General features: G+C 43.1%; 1 protein-coding gene across 1 annotated transcript in view; it reads left to right on the top strand.

The window, feature by feature from the left end:
* Positions 1-18,385, top strand: part of AFF3 (ALF transcription elongation factor 3) — a 451,465-nt gene that overhangs the window by 390,739 nt on the left and 42,341 nt on the right. The window contains exons 12-13 of the mRNA XM_040453633.1: positions 7,273-7,459; positions 14,842-15,945. Coding sequence (XP_040309567.1) covers positions 7,273-7,459; positions 14,842-15,945 — 1,291 coding nt within the window. The remainder of the gene's footprint in view (positions 1-7,272; positions 7,460-14,841; positions 15,946-18,385) is intronic.

Here is an 18,385-nt window from a genome sequence, read left to right as displayed (position 1 = left end):
ATTATAAAACAAACATAAGTCTGTAAGAAAGAGAGAAAGCAGATCAGCTAGGGACTTACGGCCCAAGAAAGGCATGGTGGTTAGTTCACTAGGTCTTCATTTTTCCTCATATAGCCCAGAGCAGATACTGGAAAGGCCAGCAACCTGGAAATGCCAACAGGCACAAATTTAAAAAAATAAAAATAAAATCCCCAAGAAAGCCAGCTCTCTCTAGTAAGAGAACCAGGAAGCAGGTGTCCTAGCAAGAAGAAAACTTTTAGACAATAGCTGCTGTGTTCCAGTCAAACACCACAGGGGAAAGACGTGACCACGTTTCCACCCTCATCAGGAAAAGGCAAAGTTAGGAGCCTCGAATTCCTTCCTCCCACCCTGCCCAACTGTAAAGAGATACCTCTCTGCCCCCTTGCTGGTATTGTGTTAGTGGATGCCTGCTAAACCAAGCGCTTTTACTGAAGTGCTAAGTCTTATAATACCAAAAATGTTCAGCATACAATAGAACATCACTCATCATATCAAGAAACTGGAAGATCTCAACTTGAATGAGAAAAGACAATCAGCAGATGCCAATAGTGGATGATCTAAATATTACAACTGTCTGACAAGGATTTTAAAGGAACCATTATAAAATGCTTCAACAAGCAATTAGGAACACACTTGAAACAAATGAAAACATAGAGTCTCAGCAAAGAAATAAAAGATATAAAGAGAAATCAAATGGCAATTGTAAAACTGAAAAATTCAATAACTGAAATTTTAAAATTCAGTGAGTGAGCCCCAAAAGAGAATGAAGATAACGGAGAAAAGAAACTGTGGTCCTGAAGATAGAATGATAGACATTGCCAGTATGAACAACAGAGAAACTAGACTAAAGAAAAAGAGCAGAGCCTCAAGAACCTGAAGAACTATAACAAAAGATTTAGCATTTGCATCATTAGAGGCCCAGAAGGAGAGAAAGAGTGTGGAGCTGAAAATTTTTTCAAATAACGGCTGATATTTTTTCAAGTTTTGCAAACAGATTCCTGAAGCTAAGCAAACCCCAAACAGAATAAACCCAAATAAATGAATGCCAAGACACAACATAGTCAAGCTTCTGAAAACAAGTCAAACAAACAAAAAAAAAAAAATTCTTGAAAGCAGTGAGAAATAAAAACCTTACCTATTGGGGTGAAGTGATAAAAAAAAATTTGAATGACCCTAGAGTCAGAAACCATGGAGGCCAAAAGGAATTAGCACATCATTTTCTTAAGGGTCGAAAGAAAAAAAAAAAAAAAAAAAAACCTGTCAACTTAAAATCCTATATTCACTGAAAATTTCCTTCAGAAATGAAGGACAAGTGAAGACATTTTGAGATGAAATTGACAAGCATTTGTAGCCAGCAGACCTACCCAAAAAGAATGGCTGAAGGAAGTTCTTGAAAATGAAAGGAAATAGAAGGAGCCTCAATACAATAAATGGTATCAAGAAGGAAAGAAGAACAATGGAAACAGTAAAAATAGGGTCAATACTATAATTTTTTTTCTCTTCTTGGGGTTTCTAAATTATATTTGACAACTGAAGCAAAATTTGAAACATTGTCTGGTATGGTTCTCCAATGTATGTAGAAGAAATATTTAAAACAACAAAGAAGATAAGGTTTCTACACTTCACTCAAACTGGTCAAATGACAATACCAGTAGATTGTGATAGGTTATGTATAATGTAGCACCTAGAAAAACTAAAATTTAAAATCTGTACAAAGAAACGAATTCAAAAACACTGTAAGTAAATCAAAATATAATTCTATTTTTTATTTATTATAGTTCTGTTCTACTCCAGTGGTTGCCAGAGGTAGGGGAAGGGAGGGTGGGAGAAATGGGTGAACTATTATTTTTTAGTTTAAAAAAATTTAAATATATATAAATATGTGAATTTATATATATTTATATATATACACATACACACATATATTTAGTTACATAATTATAGATATATGTAATTCTAAAACACTTAGAGATGGTCAAAATTATGAGAAATTTATTATGGCTGAGGTTTATGGATAGACCCATTGAGGTGAAGCAGAAGATCTGATTGAGGCCAGACTGTGAAGAGCTTCAAAAAGCCATGTTTACCAGAAGACTTGTTGCTGGTGGTATAGCAGAGCAAACAAAAACATTTTATACAGAACCAGCGGTCCTATCAGTTTTGTATTTTGGAAGATAATTTTGGCAATGGTGAACCTCCTGTGCCGTCTTTTACCATTTTCACTTCTCATAATGTAGTTATAGTTTTAGACTAATTAATATGAATAAAGATGCTATCAGAAAAGGAATATTGTTGCCAGGGCACTGATCACACTTTGGAAATCAAGCATTTGGGAATCAGTACAGAGTGTTGAGTGGGAAAGAGCTGTCTCCTCTTCTAAAATACCATCATCTGGCCAGTACAAGTGGAGTGGTCACAGGAAGTGAGGCATCCTGCTAGGCATCACGGCTGTCCACACGGTGCCAACCAGGCAGAGAGCCTTTCATATGTGAGTTGAAAGCTTGTGACAACTTTGGGTATGTATCCAGGCCCCACAATACACTTGGCAGGCATGAGCACCCTTCACTGTGAGATCTGGGATTTGTCATTTAAGTTGCAGATCTTTTCTTTTACTGTCCTTCAGACTTCACCCAGGCCAGATTTGGAAAGGAATGTGTCACTGCAGGGAAAGGAGGGAACACAGCAACAGATCATTTAGAATCAAGCTGAGACTCTCTCAAAGGTGTCTTTGATCTTGACTGTTCACAAACCAGCAAAACATTGCATAAAATCAAAATATAAAAAGGAAATAAACCATACAAGAGAGAACTGTGCTTAAATTATAGCAGAAAAAATTTAGAGCACATTTAAAGCAATATTCTCTGAAAGGAAAAAGTGTTAAAATCAGAAGATCAAACAAATATCCATTGATAGATGAATGGATCAGGAATATATATATCTCAGGAAGATATGTATATACACACACACAGACATATATATATATATATATATATACCCACCCACATACATACATATATATACATATACACACAATGGAATATTACTCAGCCATCAAAAAGAATGAAATCAGGGCGCCTGGGTGGCTCAGTCGATTGAGCGTCCGACTTCAGCTCAGGTCATGATCTCGCAGTCTGTGAGTTCGAGCCCCACGTCATGCTCTGTGCTGACGGCTCATAGCCTGGAGTCTGTTTCAGATTCTGTGTGTCTCTCTCTCTCTGACCCTCCCCTGTTCATTCTCTGTCTCTCTCTGTCTCAAAAATAAATAAACGTTAAAAAAAAAAAAAAAAGAATGAAATCTTGCCATTTGCAATGATGTGGTCAGAGCTAGAGTGTATTGTGCTAAGTGAAATAAATCAGTCAGAGAAAGACAAATACCACATGATTTCACTCATATGTGAAATTTAAGAAACAGATGAACATAGGGGAACAGAAAAAGAGAGAGGGGGGAAGCAAATCATAAGAGACTCATAACTATAGAAAACAAACTGAGGATTGCTGGAGGGGAAGTGGGCAGGGGACAGGCTAAATGGGTGATGGGTATTAAGGAAGCCACTTGTTGTGATGAGCACTGGGTATTATATTTAAGTGATGAATCACTAAATTCTACACCTGAAACCAATTTTGCCATATATGTTAACTAACTAGAATTTAAATACAAACTTGAAATTAAAAAAAAATCCTATGGTAAAAAAAAAAAAAGTTGGAGGATCACAAGAGGTGCTAAAATCCCTTTAAATATTTTCTTTTGGGGCGCCTTGGTGCCTTAGTTGGTTAAGCGTCTGATTTTGGCTCAGGTCATGATCTTACGGTTCGGGAGTTTGAGCACCACATCAGGCTCTGTGCTGACAGCTCAGAGCCTGGAGCCTGCCTCAGACTCTGTGTCTCCCTCTCTTTCTGCCCCTACCCTGTTCACACTCTGTCTCTCTCTCAAGCATTAAACATTAAAAAAAAAAAAAAAAAAAAAAAAAAAAAAAAAAAATTTTTAATTTTCTTTATTGGAAAAGAGAGATTATAACCCTTTTGAAAGGTTAAATCCCTTTTTTAAACTCATTAACCCAATGATAGATTTTCTCTATTGATTTTTTCATTCAGTAATCACATGTAAATGCCCCATTATGTCCCAGGCACTGTGCTAAGTTTAATGATGCAAAGACTTTTATTCCATTATCTCAGTAATGTTGTCACATCTGCAGACTCAATGGCACTGTCTTCCTGAAATGACATAGAGGTCAAAAGCTCTCCTAAATATCGTCCAGGGCTGTGTCATCATGTCAACCGATCTGTGTTATCATTTTAGGAAAAAGTTAATTTTTAGTTAAGTTCATATTTTTTTAATATCTTTGGTATGGAAACATGACAACTAGTTGGCACACTAACATGCTGAGTTTGCAACTTCAAATATGTTAAGCCTGAAGTCTTCTTTCCAGAAGGTCTTTCTGGTAAGTCTTTTTCCATCTTCTCGATTCCATGACTCCCAAGAGCCCTCCTAGTTTAACTGCTCTCAGCCTTCTATATTAATATTAGTCTGCAGTGATGACGGTCCCCAGCTTCCTCCTCTGTTGTGCCCCCTCCCCTCCCTGCTGCAGCGGCCCAGAGAGACAAAGCAGCTTCCTGCATTCATGGCTATAGCATTCGTTATGCCAGGGCCAGATCGACTAACTGTCCCTCAAGGACCTGCACTAAGACTAGTTACTGGAGCAGCCTTCATGGAGGTTAGAATAGTTATCTTGATCCCTCAGCTGGAGCCATGACAGTCTTTCCAGGCTCCCATCCTTGACATGGATTGTTTCTGGTGACATATTCTCTACCCAGACCATTGAAACATGAATATATTTGATTCTGACCCCAGAAGCATGGTAAGCCTCACAGCCTCACAACCAAAGCACGAAGGAAAACCTAAAAGTCCTTGCTGTCTCAACTGTTTTCAAAACAAATAATAGTTATGCCAGTAAAACTGTCATTTTAAGTGAATTTCCTAATTTAAGGAAGGAAAACATAAAAGCATAAGGCTTTTCTGCCCGTCTTCTTCAGATCAGAGATTCTCTCTCCTTGGGCTAGTATGTCTCATTACTCCAGGACAGCAGTCATAAAAGGAAGGCAGCATGGTAACTGTTTAATGGACATTTTCTCAGAAATTAAAGTGCCGCTTTTCAAAAGACAGTCAATCACTTTGTGGTGCAGGCCCCAGGGAACTGCACACACATTGCTGCTTCTGCCGCACACACAACGCCCAGGTACACACAGCACCAGCATCACATGTTTTTGTTGTTTGAATTAAAGCAAGTAGAATGTACTGCTCAGTGATCAAAGCCTTTGACCATCATATAAAATCAATCAAAATGCTCTTTATTCATCATAATTTCCCCATCTTCAGCAAATGCCATTCCAAAGTATGGCAGGGAGACCGATCTCTTTCTTCCAATATGTGTTGCTTTGGGGGTTTGGTTTTTGTTTTTGTTTTTGTTTTGAGTTTTAAGGTTGGGGGTTGTATTTTGGGGAAGTGGTATTGTTTAGTTGTTTGGAGTTTTTCCCCCAGTGTTTTGGGGGCCTACTGACAAACTATTATGGATCTCAGATGTTCATGTTTGGTCAGGATCTATAGCCTTTTTTGTTTGTTTGTTTTATGTCCCCACTGATAGTAGCCATCTGTACAGGAAAAATGGATTTTGGTTCATAAAGAAAGAAAGAAATATTACAGCCCTTTGATCGTTAACTTTCCCTTCCCCACCTTTTTCTAAAGATCCAGGATTCCTCCCTCAGCACCAGACACAAACGATAGTCTGGTAAAGAAACCACTACAGCTCAGGCGAGGCATAAATGTGCCTATATTGTCTGATGTTGAAGAATTTTGTCAGACAGTAGGTACCGACCATGACATTGGTGAAAGAAATAAAAACCACTAGGGAAGGTTATGTTCCAGCTCCATTTTCCTCGAACCCTGCAGTTCAAACCGATGCCTCTATTTTCCGCTGTATCCTACAAGATAGTTGCTTGTCATTCTTCTAAAGAAGCAAGGCTCCAGCGAATATTAACCCCCCTTCCTGCCCCCATGCTGAGGATTTATGAGAATCTGTCCTTGGGCAAAACACTAGTCCAGGATTTAAGGGGTGGGTGAAAGGGTCCTTCACCTTGTCCAGGCTGCTTTGCACTTAAGGCCATAAACGCTGACAAGTTCCCCCACCCCTGGCCTTCACTAATGTCCAGTCCTGATGAAGCAGTATAGTCACAGTTGGAAGTGGCCAGCAAATATTTGCTGACTCAACATTCAAAAGTGATCACTGCATTTCCTGGGTTCAGAAATTGACCTCAAAAGAATAGATTCAGGCATGTTGCAATACAGTTAATAAAGGACTTTGAAGATGTTGAATATGATGTGAGTACTGAAACTTTCTTTTTGGCTCGAGCACTCCTTGGGTACATATGTGCTCTTTGAATTTTTGTGGTTAATTACCATTAGAAAGTGTCAATTTTTCCTGTTGTCTTTGAGTATATAATGACTTCTGGCAAATTTCAGAATGGATATGAATATTGAGCATAAATTTGAAATGCTATTGCTATAAGCCACTGAACTGGGGTTACATTTTAAAATCTGGAATATATAAAAATGTGTAAGGGATGGATCTTTAGTTTTTTAACAAAGAGTTCAAAGGAAAGTTACTGTTTATAAAGTAAGCCAGCTCCTACAAAGACTCCAGCAGTCAACTCCATGGGCAGGAAGAGGTAGGAAACAGGACTATAACTTTGATGATCCCACAGTCTCCAGAACCTTCCAGCAGGCCATGAAAGCCCAGAGAAGAATGCTGTGCCCTTCCTCATAGCCCACTTACTAAAATAAAGCAAACAGACATTTTCAATCTTCACAAAATATTTCAAGCATTTGGGATTTCCTTGCGTTTTTGTAGACAATTGGATTCTAGAGGGTGCATTTGCAAAGCCATTCCCAGAAACAGTCATTCTGAAATGACAGCACCCTGCTTTCTAAAATGGCCACCAAATAACTAATGCCAGGCTATCATGGGGCACCAGCTTTCATTCCCAATTATATTTTTATATACATAATTTTTTTTTTTTAACCATTAGGAGGCCATTGACCTGATGATGGCCCTTCATGTTCCAGGTGATGGTTGACAGACGTGCAGCCTGTGTGCTTCTTCTCTCCTTTGGTCGAATGACAGCTTGCTCGGTGGTGTTTCGTGTTTGCTCACTTGGTTTTCCTTCCCTCTCCTTCCCGGGGGCCTCGTGGGCTGGCAGCGCCGTGGTCCAGCAGGCCAACTGCAGAGCCTCTGTGCCTTCCAGCAAGGGCAGCAGCAGCGGCAGCAGCAGCGGCAGCAGCAGCTCCTCCAGTGACTCAGAGAGCAGCTCGGGATCTGACTCGGAGACGGAGAGCAGTTCCAGCGAGAGTGAGGGCAGCAAGCCTCCCCACTACTCCAGCCCCGAGGTAAGAGCCTGAGCCCCTCCTGCCCTCCGCGCCTCTCTCAGTGAGCACAATAAATCCCCTGGAGTCTGCTTCTCACACCTCCCGCCCTCCCCCACCCCACCCCTCTTCCTCAGAAAGCGGGACTGGCCTGGAGGCTACCACCGCTTGGCAGCCTGTCAGGGTTTGTTTGGGTTCATCATCTTACCCACTCTGTCCCCTCCTCACAGTTCTCCTAATTACAGAGCTCCCTTTGAAGTACAGACACTTCGTCTTTCATTGTCCAAAAATCTCTATCTCAACTTTCGGTATGCTGTACACATCACCGCCTGGAAATAACCTCTAGATCAGGTCTCCCTAATAACTAGGAGGCAATAACTAGGCAGGGCAGTTCACCACCTGGGAAGAGTGACCACCCATAAATCAGGGACAAAGGAGTGTTATGGATTAGACATGCTTAGAATCCTACCTTTTTGCAGTTTGTCACGGATTAGAGGAACAAGGACTATAAATATTAATAAAACCTTCTTAACTGCATTTTCTTTGTGAAAATATAAAAAGAAAAATTAGCATCAACCTACAAATAATAATGAAACCTTTTATAGCTATGATGAGTATCTATGTGGAAAATTTAGGTGCCTCATATAAAAGCATTATAAGGTACCAATAAAAACCACTGCTATTCCTACTTTAAAGGGGAAAGGGGGAAATTAAAGAGTAATTCAGTGCATGGAGATTCTCGAGAGAGGGTTGAAAGCAAACTTCTCAAGTCCCTGGAACTGTAAGGGTAGACTTTGATTGCTAAAGAAAGAATAAAATACAGTTTCTCCTTGGGTGTATAAATATTTGGCATTACCATGGATCATAGGATTTAAGTTTTTTTGCCTACAGCCCTCTGTACTACTTTGGGGCCCAAATTTCTAAATAGGCTCTGAAATAAAACCGAAGTCACTTTTGCAAACCCTGGCAGTGAAAGGGGAGCACCGCTAAGGGCCTGCACGATCTACGTTGCCAGCTTTGTACCTGTGACTCACGACATCATCACACCCAAAAGCAACTGTGTTTTTATCTGGAGTTCATAGACTGGCTCCTAAATTCCCTCAGGTTTTTCCCCTTCCAGTCTCCTCCTCTCAGGAGGCTAAGGCTTTTTGCAGAAGCATTGAGAATTTCCCCTAAGTGCTCATTTCCTATAGTACCTTTCTGCTCTTCACTGAGATCTCTCCATTCGTCCCAAAATAAACCATCTCTCCATCTCTCCTGCCTTTTTCTCTCCTTTTCATGATGCTTACCTCCTCCCCCATCTCTCTCTATTTCTGTCTCTGTCTCCCAATATAACAGGAAGGCCCTTAGCAACATCAACCTATAAACGCCACAGGTTGATATAACCCTGACTTTCCCAGAATCTAAATTGTTATTCCTTCTTCATAATTTCATTCATTCACTCACTCATTTTGTTCATTCCACAAATATTTACTGAGCATCTGCCAAGGGGCTTAGCTCTGGAATACAGCAATTATTTGACAGGAGAGGTCCCTGTCTTCAGGGAACTGGCATTCTAATGGGAATAACTTGAAACAAAAAAGTACAGGAGTGAAACAAAATAAGGAGTTGAGAAGCCATCCTAATGCTATAATTTGTTGAGAAATTCCAGAATATTTAGTTATAAGAAATAACTGGGTACCAGGGACATGGCAAAGGGCAGTGGAGATGCATAAAAAGTGTTAGTGTCCATGAACAACCCTTCCTCCAGTCTCTTTGTGACTTTGAAGGTTAAATTCATGAATGTTGGGTCTTATTTTCATGCTGAAATGTGAATCCTGGAGCTTCTGGATGAGGCTAAACCTCATCTAAGAGAAGTACAGTTATAAAGTGCTTGGAGGAAATTCTTTTTAAATGTCACTGAGATAATTACAAAGACTTGAACTTCTTGGTGATGAAAGGAAGCTCTCGTGGAGGAAGCTTCCAGCAGCTATCCAGGGCCCCTCACCAAGGAAGGGAGCACAAGTCTACTACAGCAGGCCTAAAAGTTTAAGTTGCCTAAAGCCACAGAGTTTCAACTCCCTGCTTCTCTGTGCAGAGGGAATGCAGAAGTGACAAGCTATGTATTAGCCACGATGCCTGTTACTGCTGTCTGCTGGAAAGGAATGTATCAGTTGGAGTAAAAGTAAGATTTAACATTTTCCCTGAGATGAATACAGACACACACCCTTTAAAAATAAAATGAGTCTGCAGAATGAAAATCACAAAGATAGGAGGTAGCATTCTATGGCTGACCCTCCCCAGCATCTCTGTTTTACTGTGACTTGGCTGGCCCACGTCATCTTAAGGAGGGCGGTGATATTCCTTTTCCTGAACCCCACAAGACAATTGGACTCTGTATATCCACACGTCTCACATTCCACTGCACAGACAATTCATACGGCTGCTTTGAACAAAATGTTCCTGGCCATCACTTACCTGCTGGTACCATCCTGATGTGGGAGTACAAGGAGGCATGCATGATGGTCCAAGGCACCTGCATGCTCCCCTTCTACGTGCCAGCACGGGAAACCCACTGGGCCCAGCTACGTTTCATCTGAACTGTTCTTCATGGCTGTGGTTGTAGAAAGGCACTTATTTTACATGAATCACCATAGGTAATGTCATATCTGCGGCTAGCACAGAAGAGCCGCTGTGAACAGTGTTTCCACACTACAGATCCCCTTTCGGTGGCCTGATATTTGCTTAGTTGTTCTCAGCCTAATTTCCTTCACTTGTGTTTTATCTTCTTTCCTGGCATGGTGCATCTTTTCATGTGTGAGCTTTCCAGGGGGAAGCACCTTCCCCCTCAGCTAGTACATGAGCTCCCTAGAGCGGTATTCCACAAGTAATAGGTGTCACATGGGAAAAAGAAACCCCGGTCACATGATTTTATGGAGTGTCAGGATAAAGTCGGTTTAACCCATCTCTTTAGGGCAACACCCAGCCCTTAAATATTGCTCATGTAAACTGTTTTCCATTGTGGCATTTCCCAAACTTATCTGACCCTGGAAACTTTTCTTCATGGAATATATGAACTGAATGCACATTTTGGAAAATGCTGCCTTAGCTTGTTCCTAAAAATCAACAGAAATGTGACACAAGTCACTCATTGATTAAACAGGCATTTCCTCAATTAGGCATCTGTGGGGTCCATGGCAGCGGGTGCTATGAAGGATGTAGATGAAGCAGGAACTAAAATCCACAGTGGAGAGCTTGTGCATGAATCAGAAGGAAGATTAATCAGGAAGGAGAGTCATGACCGAAAATACAAAGCAGCCAGCAAGCACACAGGCACCACCAGGCAAAAACCCTGAGGAAGTCGGCCCGCAGGAAGTTAACCATAGTCACCAGCAAACCAGTGGATGAGGGCCCTAAGCCCTGAGTTTTTCCTCCTCCACTGCCACTTAGCTCTTCACCATTGAAGCTTCCTTGGCCACAACTGCCTTATCCCAAAAATGGCAGGTATTCCTGTTCTGCCTAATCTGTAAACCTGTTCTGAGGAATAAATGATATAATTTGAGCGAAAGCTCATTGTAAGTGGTTCTTATTAGGAGCAAAGCACAGCAATTGGCCTGCCTAACCTGTTACAGACACTGCAAACAATACAAAAAAAACAAAACAAAAAAAAAAACAGAGTCCAGGTCCTCTGAAAGAAGTGTTTGGCTTTGTTGAAAACCCAAGATGCATACATGTGAAATCAATATGAACATCACAAGACTATGCAGTTAAAAAAAAAAAGACAAAACAAAAACAACAACAACAACAACAAAAAAGACTATGTGGTTGAGGATAATAAAGGCCAACAGGTATTGCTTGGAGTGGTGTTCTCGAAAAATTAGATCTAATTCTGTCATTTTAGGTTGAAGACCAACATATCTCAAAGGAATGAGGTCCCCCTTTCATGAGGCTATGCCAGTGAGTAATGGGAGATCAGGCAAAGCAGCGGATTAGGTCTAATAAATAAACACTAAAAGTTTTTATTTGAGTAGGTGGCACACAATGTTACACTAGTTTCAGGTGCACAACATAGTGATTTGACAAGCTTAAACAGTATGCTATTGAGAATCTTTAAACTTAAGCAAATACGGGTTTAGTCTTGGTAGTGCCTGGTAGCTCTGCAGCCTTGGACATGTCTCTTAACCTCTCCGAGCCTCATCTGCAAATTAGGGGTGATAATATTTCTTACTTGTATGGATTAGATTAGATGATATCTGTAAAGTGGGAGGCACATTGTAGTTGTTCAGCAATGAAAGATGACTGTGAGATAATAGATGCCCTTGAAAACCAGCCCAAGGCATTTGGATTTCCTTTGAAAGGCAATAGGAGGTCATTGTAGATCCTTAAGAAAGGAGGTGTGAGTTAGCGATGTGTTGAAAATGGTACTTTAGACTGATGTTTTCGGCTGTGGAGTGCAGGAAAAAAATGACGCTAAAGCACATCAGACAACGAGCCCATACTAAATTTATGAAATTCTCCCCTTCACTGTTAATGCTCCCATCAGGAAATTTTAGTGCAACTCTCCCCATGTGCAGCTGCGCTTTTGGCCATAGGCAGTTGTCTGTGTTCTCTGACATAAGACACGTGGGCTGTGGAAGGCTCAGGATGGCGGGGGTGAGGGTGAGGTAGACGTAGTGTTAAACATGGTGGCAGGACCAGTGTGAGTTCATGCTCAGCCATAAATGTTTTTACCTTCTCCCAAAATGTGTCCCCTTTCTGCCAGAGGCCCCTTCAGCATCCATTAGTATTGACCGTGTCCCATGACACTAGGGAAGCTGAGGCACACAAGTCACTGACTTGCCAGTGGTCACATAGTGAGGGAAATACGGGGCAAGGAGGAGACACTGTCAGAAGCCATAAATTGTTTGCCACCACATGAGCTTTCAGCCACACTCAGCTAAACCCAGGGAACGCGAGGGCTTCCCATTGGCCACAAAGCTGTTCTGTGTCCTGCTGTCCTGCTTTCTGTCTTGCATGCCTCTCCCACAGTATGTACGAGGTGTGCTCTTAGGGTTCCTGTGTCCCCTTTCTCTGGAGAAGCCAAAATAAGGTGCGGTCAGAATTTATGCAGAACAACCCAGAGATGCAAAATGATAACTTTTTGTTCTTTTGCATCTTGCTGTAGAGCCCTGGTCCTTTTGGTACATGAAAACCAACAAAGCAAAAAGTCAAGTCGAAGGCCAGACTCCTCATTGAGGCCATGAGGGTTTCACCTCCCACACCTGTGTCCCAGGGCGAAGCCTCTCCATCCTCACTGCCCTGGGAGAGGGGCCCCAGATTCTCATGCTGGTCCCTACTGAAATATCACTTGTCCTTCCCAGTATCTGGAAACCTTGTGCTAGTGTTCCCCAAAGTGCAGTTAGTCTCATCTATTTTGGGGGAACCAGCAGGATGTGTATGGTCCCTGCCACAGCTCCAGTGCCTGGTGCCCACACTCTGTGTCCTCTCATCTTGGCCCCAGGCTCCTCTGGCCCATCGAAGGCATTCCATGTCCTAAGCTATGTCCCAGACTCCCCCAGCCCCAGCCGGGGACAAGACTGCCTGCCCCACTCCCCTCAGATCCTTGCAGCATGTGCTTATGCCCCAAGTTCCGCTCTCAATCTGGACCTCTCTGTTGAAAGACAAATTTTGACTCATAAAAGCAAGCTTTTAGAAATTATTATGTTAAAATTTTTTTTAAAAAAAGTTTTTCGCCTGCAAGGAAGCCTGACTTGCTCTGGACTTTAGCCAATCAAATTTGAAATGCAAAATTAAGCAATGTCTTCTTTTAGTCTGGGCTAGAAACTGGTCTCCTGAAACAATGGATGCCACAAATTCAGAGCATGGGAGGCCACAGGGAAGGAAAAATACATCACCTTAAATAGTGAAAATATTTTCCCATTTCACTTTTCACAAATTCAAAACACTCTGGCTAAAGCTTTACACTTACCAATACACCTATTTTCTATTAATAATCATAGATACTGGATATTGGACTTTTATTAGAAATCAACAGCATTGGGCGCCTGGGTGGCTCAGTCAGTTGAGCGTCCGACTTCGGCTCAGGTCGTGATCTCACGGTCTGTGAGTTCGAGCCCCGCGTCGGGCTCTGTGCTAACAGCTCAGAACCTGGAGCCTGCTTCGGATTCTGTGTCTCCCTCTCTCTCTGACCCTCCCCCGTTCATGCTCTGTCTCTCTGTCTCAAAAACTAAATAAATATTTAAAAAAATAATAATAATAATAAAAAAGAAATCAACAGCATTTATTCCCTTTTTATAAGCCATAACCTTTTCATGAGCCATAGATACCTAGAGACTTGAATGAAAACTGTAGACCTCTCTCAGAAAAATGTATCCACACAGCATTTCGCATTCTGTTTCAGGGCATTCATTGACTCCCTGGAACCAATCCATGTGGCAAAGTTTAAAATCTATAATGTCTGTGATTTGCTCTAAGTTAGCAAAACTGTGCAGAAGTTTCCACCGTCACTTCCGTGTCTGAAACACTTCCAGCAAAGTGGGACAGAAGCAAGCTGAAGATGGACTAACCAAGTCCAGCTGCCAAAGCATATGGGGCACACAGAGTTCCCTTTGAATCAGGAGCTCTCTACCACTAAACAAGCCATCTCCCCAAAGTTATAGCTTCTACTGTTAAATGACTGTGCCCTACTTGCCTTCACCACGTAAATCATATGTTAATTGCTTGGGATTATAGGTTCCACTTAGCCCCCTCTTTTTTTTTTAATTTTTTAAAATGTTTATTTATTTTTGAGAGTGAGAGAAATAGAGCATGAATGGGGGAGGGGTAGAAAAGGAGGGAGGCACAAAATCTGAATCAGGCTCCAGGCTCTGAGCTGTCAGCACAGAGCCTGATGTGGGCTCAGATCCACAAACCGTGAGATCATTACCTGAGCTGAAGTCGGACGCTTAACCGACTGAGCAATCCAGGCACCCCTAGCCCCCTTTTTTAATTTCCTCTAAATTTTTTAGTCTTAACAAAAAGAGTGCTTTAATACTCAGGGCCCCCAAACTAATTCCCCAGTTAACTTTCCTTGAAATCTCAAGTCTAGGTATGTGTGTATAATTATAAGAAATATACATTGTGTAACACTCAAAAGTGCTGGAAAAGGGTTCTCATTAAGCACGGGGCTCTCTCCTTATTTTTTCCAAATACTCTTCATACTACTTCACTGACATATTCAGTGGGACAGAAAAGGGCCCCCATCCCCCCATCCTGTGTGCTGATGCAGCTTCACTACACACACCAACTGCTTCCGTTTTCCTTCTGCTCACAGCCCGTTGTTTTTCTGCGCACACACCTAGGGGGTAAGTGAAGATTAAAAACAGCCAAGCCCGTTTAAGTAAGTCTAATAAAAGATGTTCTGTTTGTTGCCGGTTTTCTGCTTTTAGGCCGAACCAGCGTCCTCTAACAAGTGGCAGCTGGATAAATGGCTGAACAAAGTTAATCCCCACAAGCCGCCTATCCTGATCCAAAATGAAAGCCACGGGCCAGAGAGCAATCAATACTACACCCCGGCCAAAGACGAAGTGCAGGACTGTGGGAAACTTCCCGACGGTTGCCAAACCAGCCTGAGAGAGAAGGACCTCAAGAGCACCTGCAAGGAGGAGCAGAGGCCAAGGACAGCGAACAAGGCCCCGGGGAGCAAAGGAGTGAAGCAGAAGTCTCCACCTGCGGCCGTGGCCGTGGCTGTGACCACAGCTGCCCAGCCGCCCGCTGTACCCGGCACACCCGCCGAGAGCGCACCCGCGCCTGCGCGGAGGTCTGCGGGCAAGAAGCCCACCAGGCGCACGGAGAGGACCTCTGCCGGCGACGGTGCCAACTGCCACCGGCCCGAGGAGCCAGCAGCCGCCGACTCGCTGGGGGCAAGCGTGGTGATTCCCCCGGAGCCCACCAAAACCAGGCCCTGCGGCAACAGCAGAACGAGCCACCGCAAGGAGCTGCGCTCCTCCGTGACGTGCGAGAAGCGCCGCACGCGGGGGCTGAGCCGCATCGTCCCCAAATCCAAGGAGTTCATAGAGACAGAGTCGTCATCTTCGTCCTCCTCCTCGGACTCAGACCTGGAATCGGAGCAGGAGGAATACCCTCTGTCCAAAGCGCAGGCCGTGGCCACCGCAGCCGCCGCCTCGGGGAGTGAGCAGAGACTAAAGGAGGCTGCCAACAGCATCAGCAGCGGTGGGGGCCCCCGGGCCCCCGTAGGCTCCATCAACGCCAGGACCACCAGTGACATTGCCAAGGAGCTGGAGGAGCAGTTCTACACACTGGTCCCTTTCGGCCGGAATGAACTTCTCTCCCCCTTGAAGGACAGTGATGAGGTCAGGTCTCTCTGGGTCAAAATTGACCTGACCCTCCTGTCCAGGATCCCAGAACACCTGCCCCAGGAGCCGGGGGTCTTGAATGCTCCTGCAGCCAAGGACGCTGAGAGTGCACAGCCCAGCCATCCATCTGACACTCCTGCCGAAAAGGCTTTGCCAAAATCCAAGAGGAAACGCAAGGTAGGCCTGGGGCTGCGGGCATGGCAGGCAGGGAGGGCTTTCCCTTGTGTTGTGAGTTGTGGGGAGGTGTTAAAGCCCACATGGGCTGCTGGCCTGCAACGTACAGGCAGCAGTTTTATGTGTGTCCTACTCAACAAACTTTCCTATAGTACTTTGTATATGCCACATACGTACTTGACACAGATTAACTCAGTTACATCCTTAGAACCACTTGATGAGGGAAACACCATTAATATCCCCATTTTATCATTATAATTAAGCCCTGTCCCACTGCATGGTGAAGTGGGCATACAGAAAATCTTTATCAAGCATGTGCAGAGGCAAGCTCGATGCTGGGCCAGTAGAAAAGCTGAACACATGGTGAATCCCACCCTTTGCTGGAAGTGATAGAGTGGCATTGATCAATCTTGGACTATGAAGCCAAATAGCTTCATAGAATTTAACGCTGTGACTGGGGTGAAACATGAAACAGAAGTGCCAGACACCAGGCTGTGGGTGGATGTGCCCAGTGAGAGGAACATTAGTTTCAGAACCAGCAGCGGCTGCTCCCAGTAGCCTTGACCAAGGAGAACTCTGGGGGGGAAACGGCCTGGGAACAGGTCCCTGAAGAGGAGGAACACTGAGTAATCAGAGAGGATGACGTGGCACCAAAAAAGGGAAACAGGACGAACAAGGAAGGCATGGAGTAAGAAAGGTGGCTCGAGTGCAGGGAGAGCTGGATACACATCTGGAAGCAGATCCAGATATTCAGTAGTGTTTGCAGACTTTTGAGGGCAGGAATAACGTAATCACAAATTAAATTAGGACCAATTTTGAGGAGTTTTATCTCCTCCTGTTACTGTTACCTTCAAAAGTAACTTGAGCCACAGCGAAAAACAACATGGGTAACAAACCAAAGATTGCAATATCATGGATGGTTCCAAATTTAGGACAAAATCACTAACAATAGCTAATGTACATATGTCCCCACAAGAGATGCTATTCTAAGCACTTTGTACATATTAAATTATTTAGTCCTTGCAACTTTATAAACCAAATATTTTTATCATGCCCATTTTATAGGTGAGGAAACTGAAGCTCAGAAAGCCTAAAGCATCTTGCCCTAGGTTCACATAGGTGATAAGGGGAAGAGCTAGGAATGAACCCAGGCTGTCTGGCTCCAGGGTCTTCGAATAAAAAATTAGTCTGAGGTTTGTGTAGTAGTTTCCCCACAGGGCCCCTGCCCGGAAGGGCTCTATACATTTAATTCTTGCAGTTGCCATCTTGAAATTCATTTTATCTCTGAATTTGTGTTGTTAAGTGAAGTGCAATGGAACAGTAGAGCATGACTGGGGGCCCATGGAGCTGTGACTCACATGTGGTCCCCACCTCCTGCCTATTTCCCCAGGACAGGTTCTGCGTGGGGTCCCTTGCAGTCCTTTGGCCCCTTTGCATTCCAAAGTTAGCAAAACTGCATACAGGAAAAGTTTTCATCATCACTCCCATACTGAGATACTTCTGGCAACATGTGAAGCATGTCCAGTCCCCATCTCCTTCCAGGACCTGTGCTGCACCCCAAGTCCCCAGAGGCCAAGGCCAGGTGCAGTGATAGTCAGGGTCAAGATAGGCATCTCACCCAACTCTAATCCAGGGCCTGAATGGTCTCAGGGGAGAACTACAATCTCCTAGTGGTTGCAGGTTCACCTTGGGTTTGGCGTTGGACTGTGGAAAGGGGAAATGCCTAACTGGACATCCCCATCCCTATGTAACTGGCAGGCAGGGGGAAACCTCTACTGTTGGGCCACGCACATGCATACAGTTGTAGGACCGGCCCCAGACACTTCAGTCGGCCTGCACCCCCTCAGATCCCCATGCCTCAAGGAACACAAGATGAAATGATAAATAAACACCACCATGATAGGTCAAGAGAGAGACTTTGACACCCAGGGAAATGTTTTCTACTTTGATACTTTATCACATTACTCTTTTCTTGCTTTTTTTTTCAGTTTTATTTTTGGAGGTATACTTGACATAACATTATATTAGTTTCAGGTGTATAATGCAACAATGCAGTTTTTCTAAATACTGCAAAATGATTATCCCAAGAAGTCCAGTTAATATCCATCACTATGCATAGCTACAATTTTTTTTCATGAAAATGTTCTTGTTAACTATAGCCACTGTGCTGTAGATTATATCTCCCTGACTGATTCATTTTATAACTGGAAATTTTTACATTTTGACCTCCTTCTCCCATTTTCCCACCTCTTACCCTCCACCTCAGGCAACTACCTATCTATTCTCTATATATAAACTCGGGCTGTTTTTAGTTTGGGTTTTTTTTTTTTTTTTTTTTTTTTTTAGATTCTACATTTAAGTGAGATCATATGGTATTTATCTTTTTTTCTGTCTGACTTATCTCACTTAGTAAAATGCCCTCAAGTTCCATCCACATTGTTAC

The sequence above is a fragment of the Herpailurus yagouaroundi genome, unplaced genomic scaffold (genome assembly GCF_014898765.1).
Source record: "Herpailurus yagouaroundi ecotype Mexico unplaced genomic scaffold, PumYag 210, whole genome shotgun sequence".
Lineage (NCBI taxonomy): Eukaryota > Metazoa > Chordata > Mammalia > Carnivora > Felidae > Herpailurus > Herpailurus yagouaroundi.
Note: the sequence above shows the minus strand (reverse complement) of the source record. Positions and strands in the feature narration are given on the sequence as shown.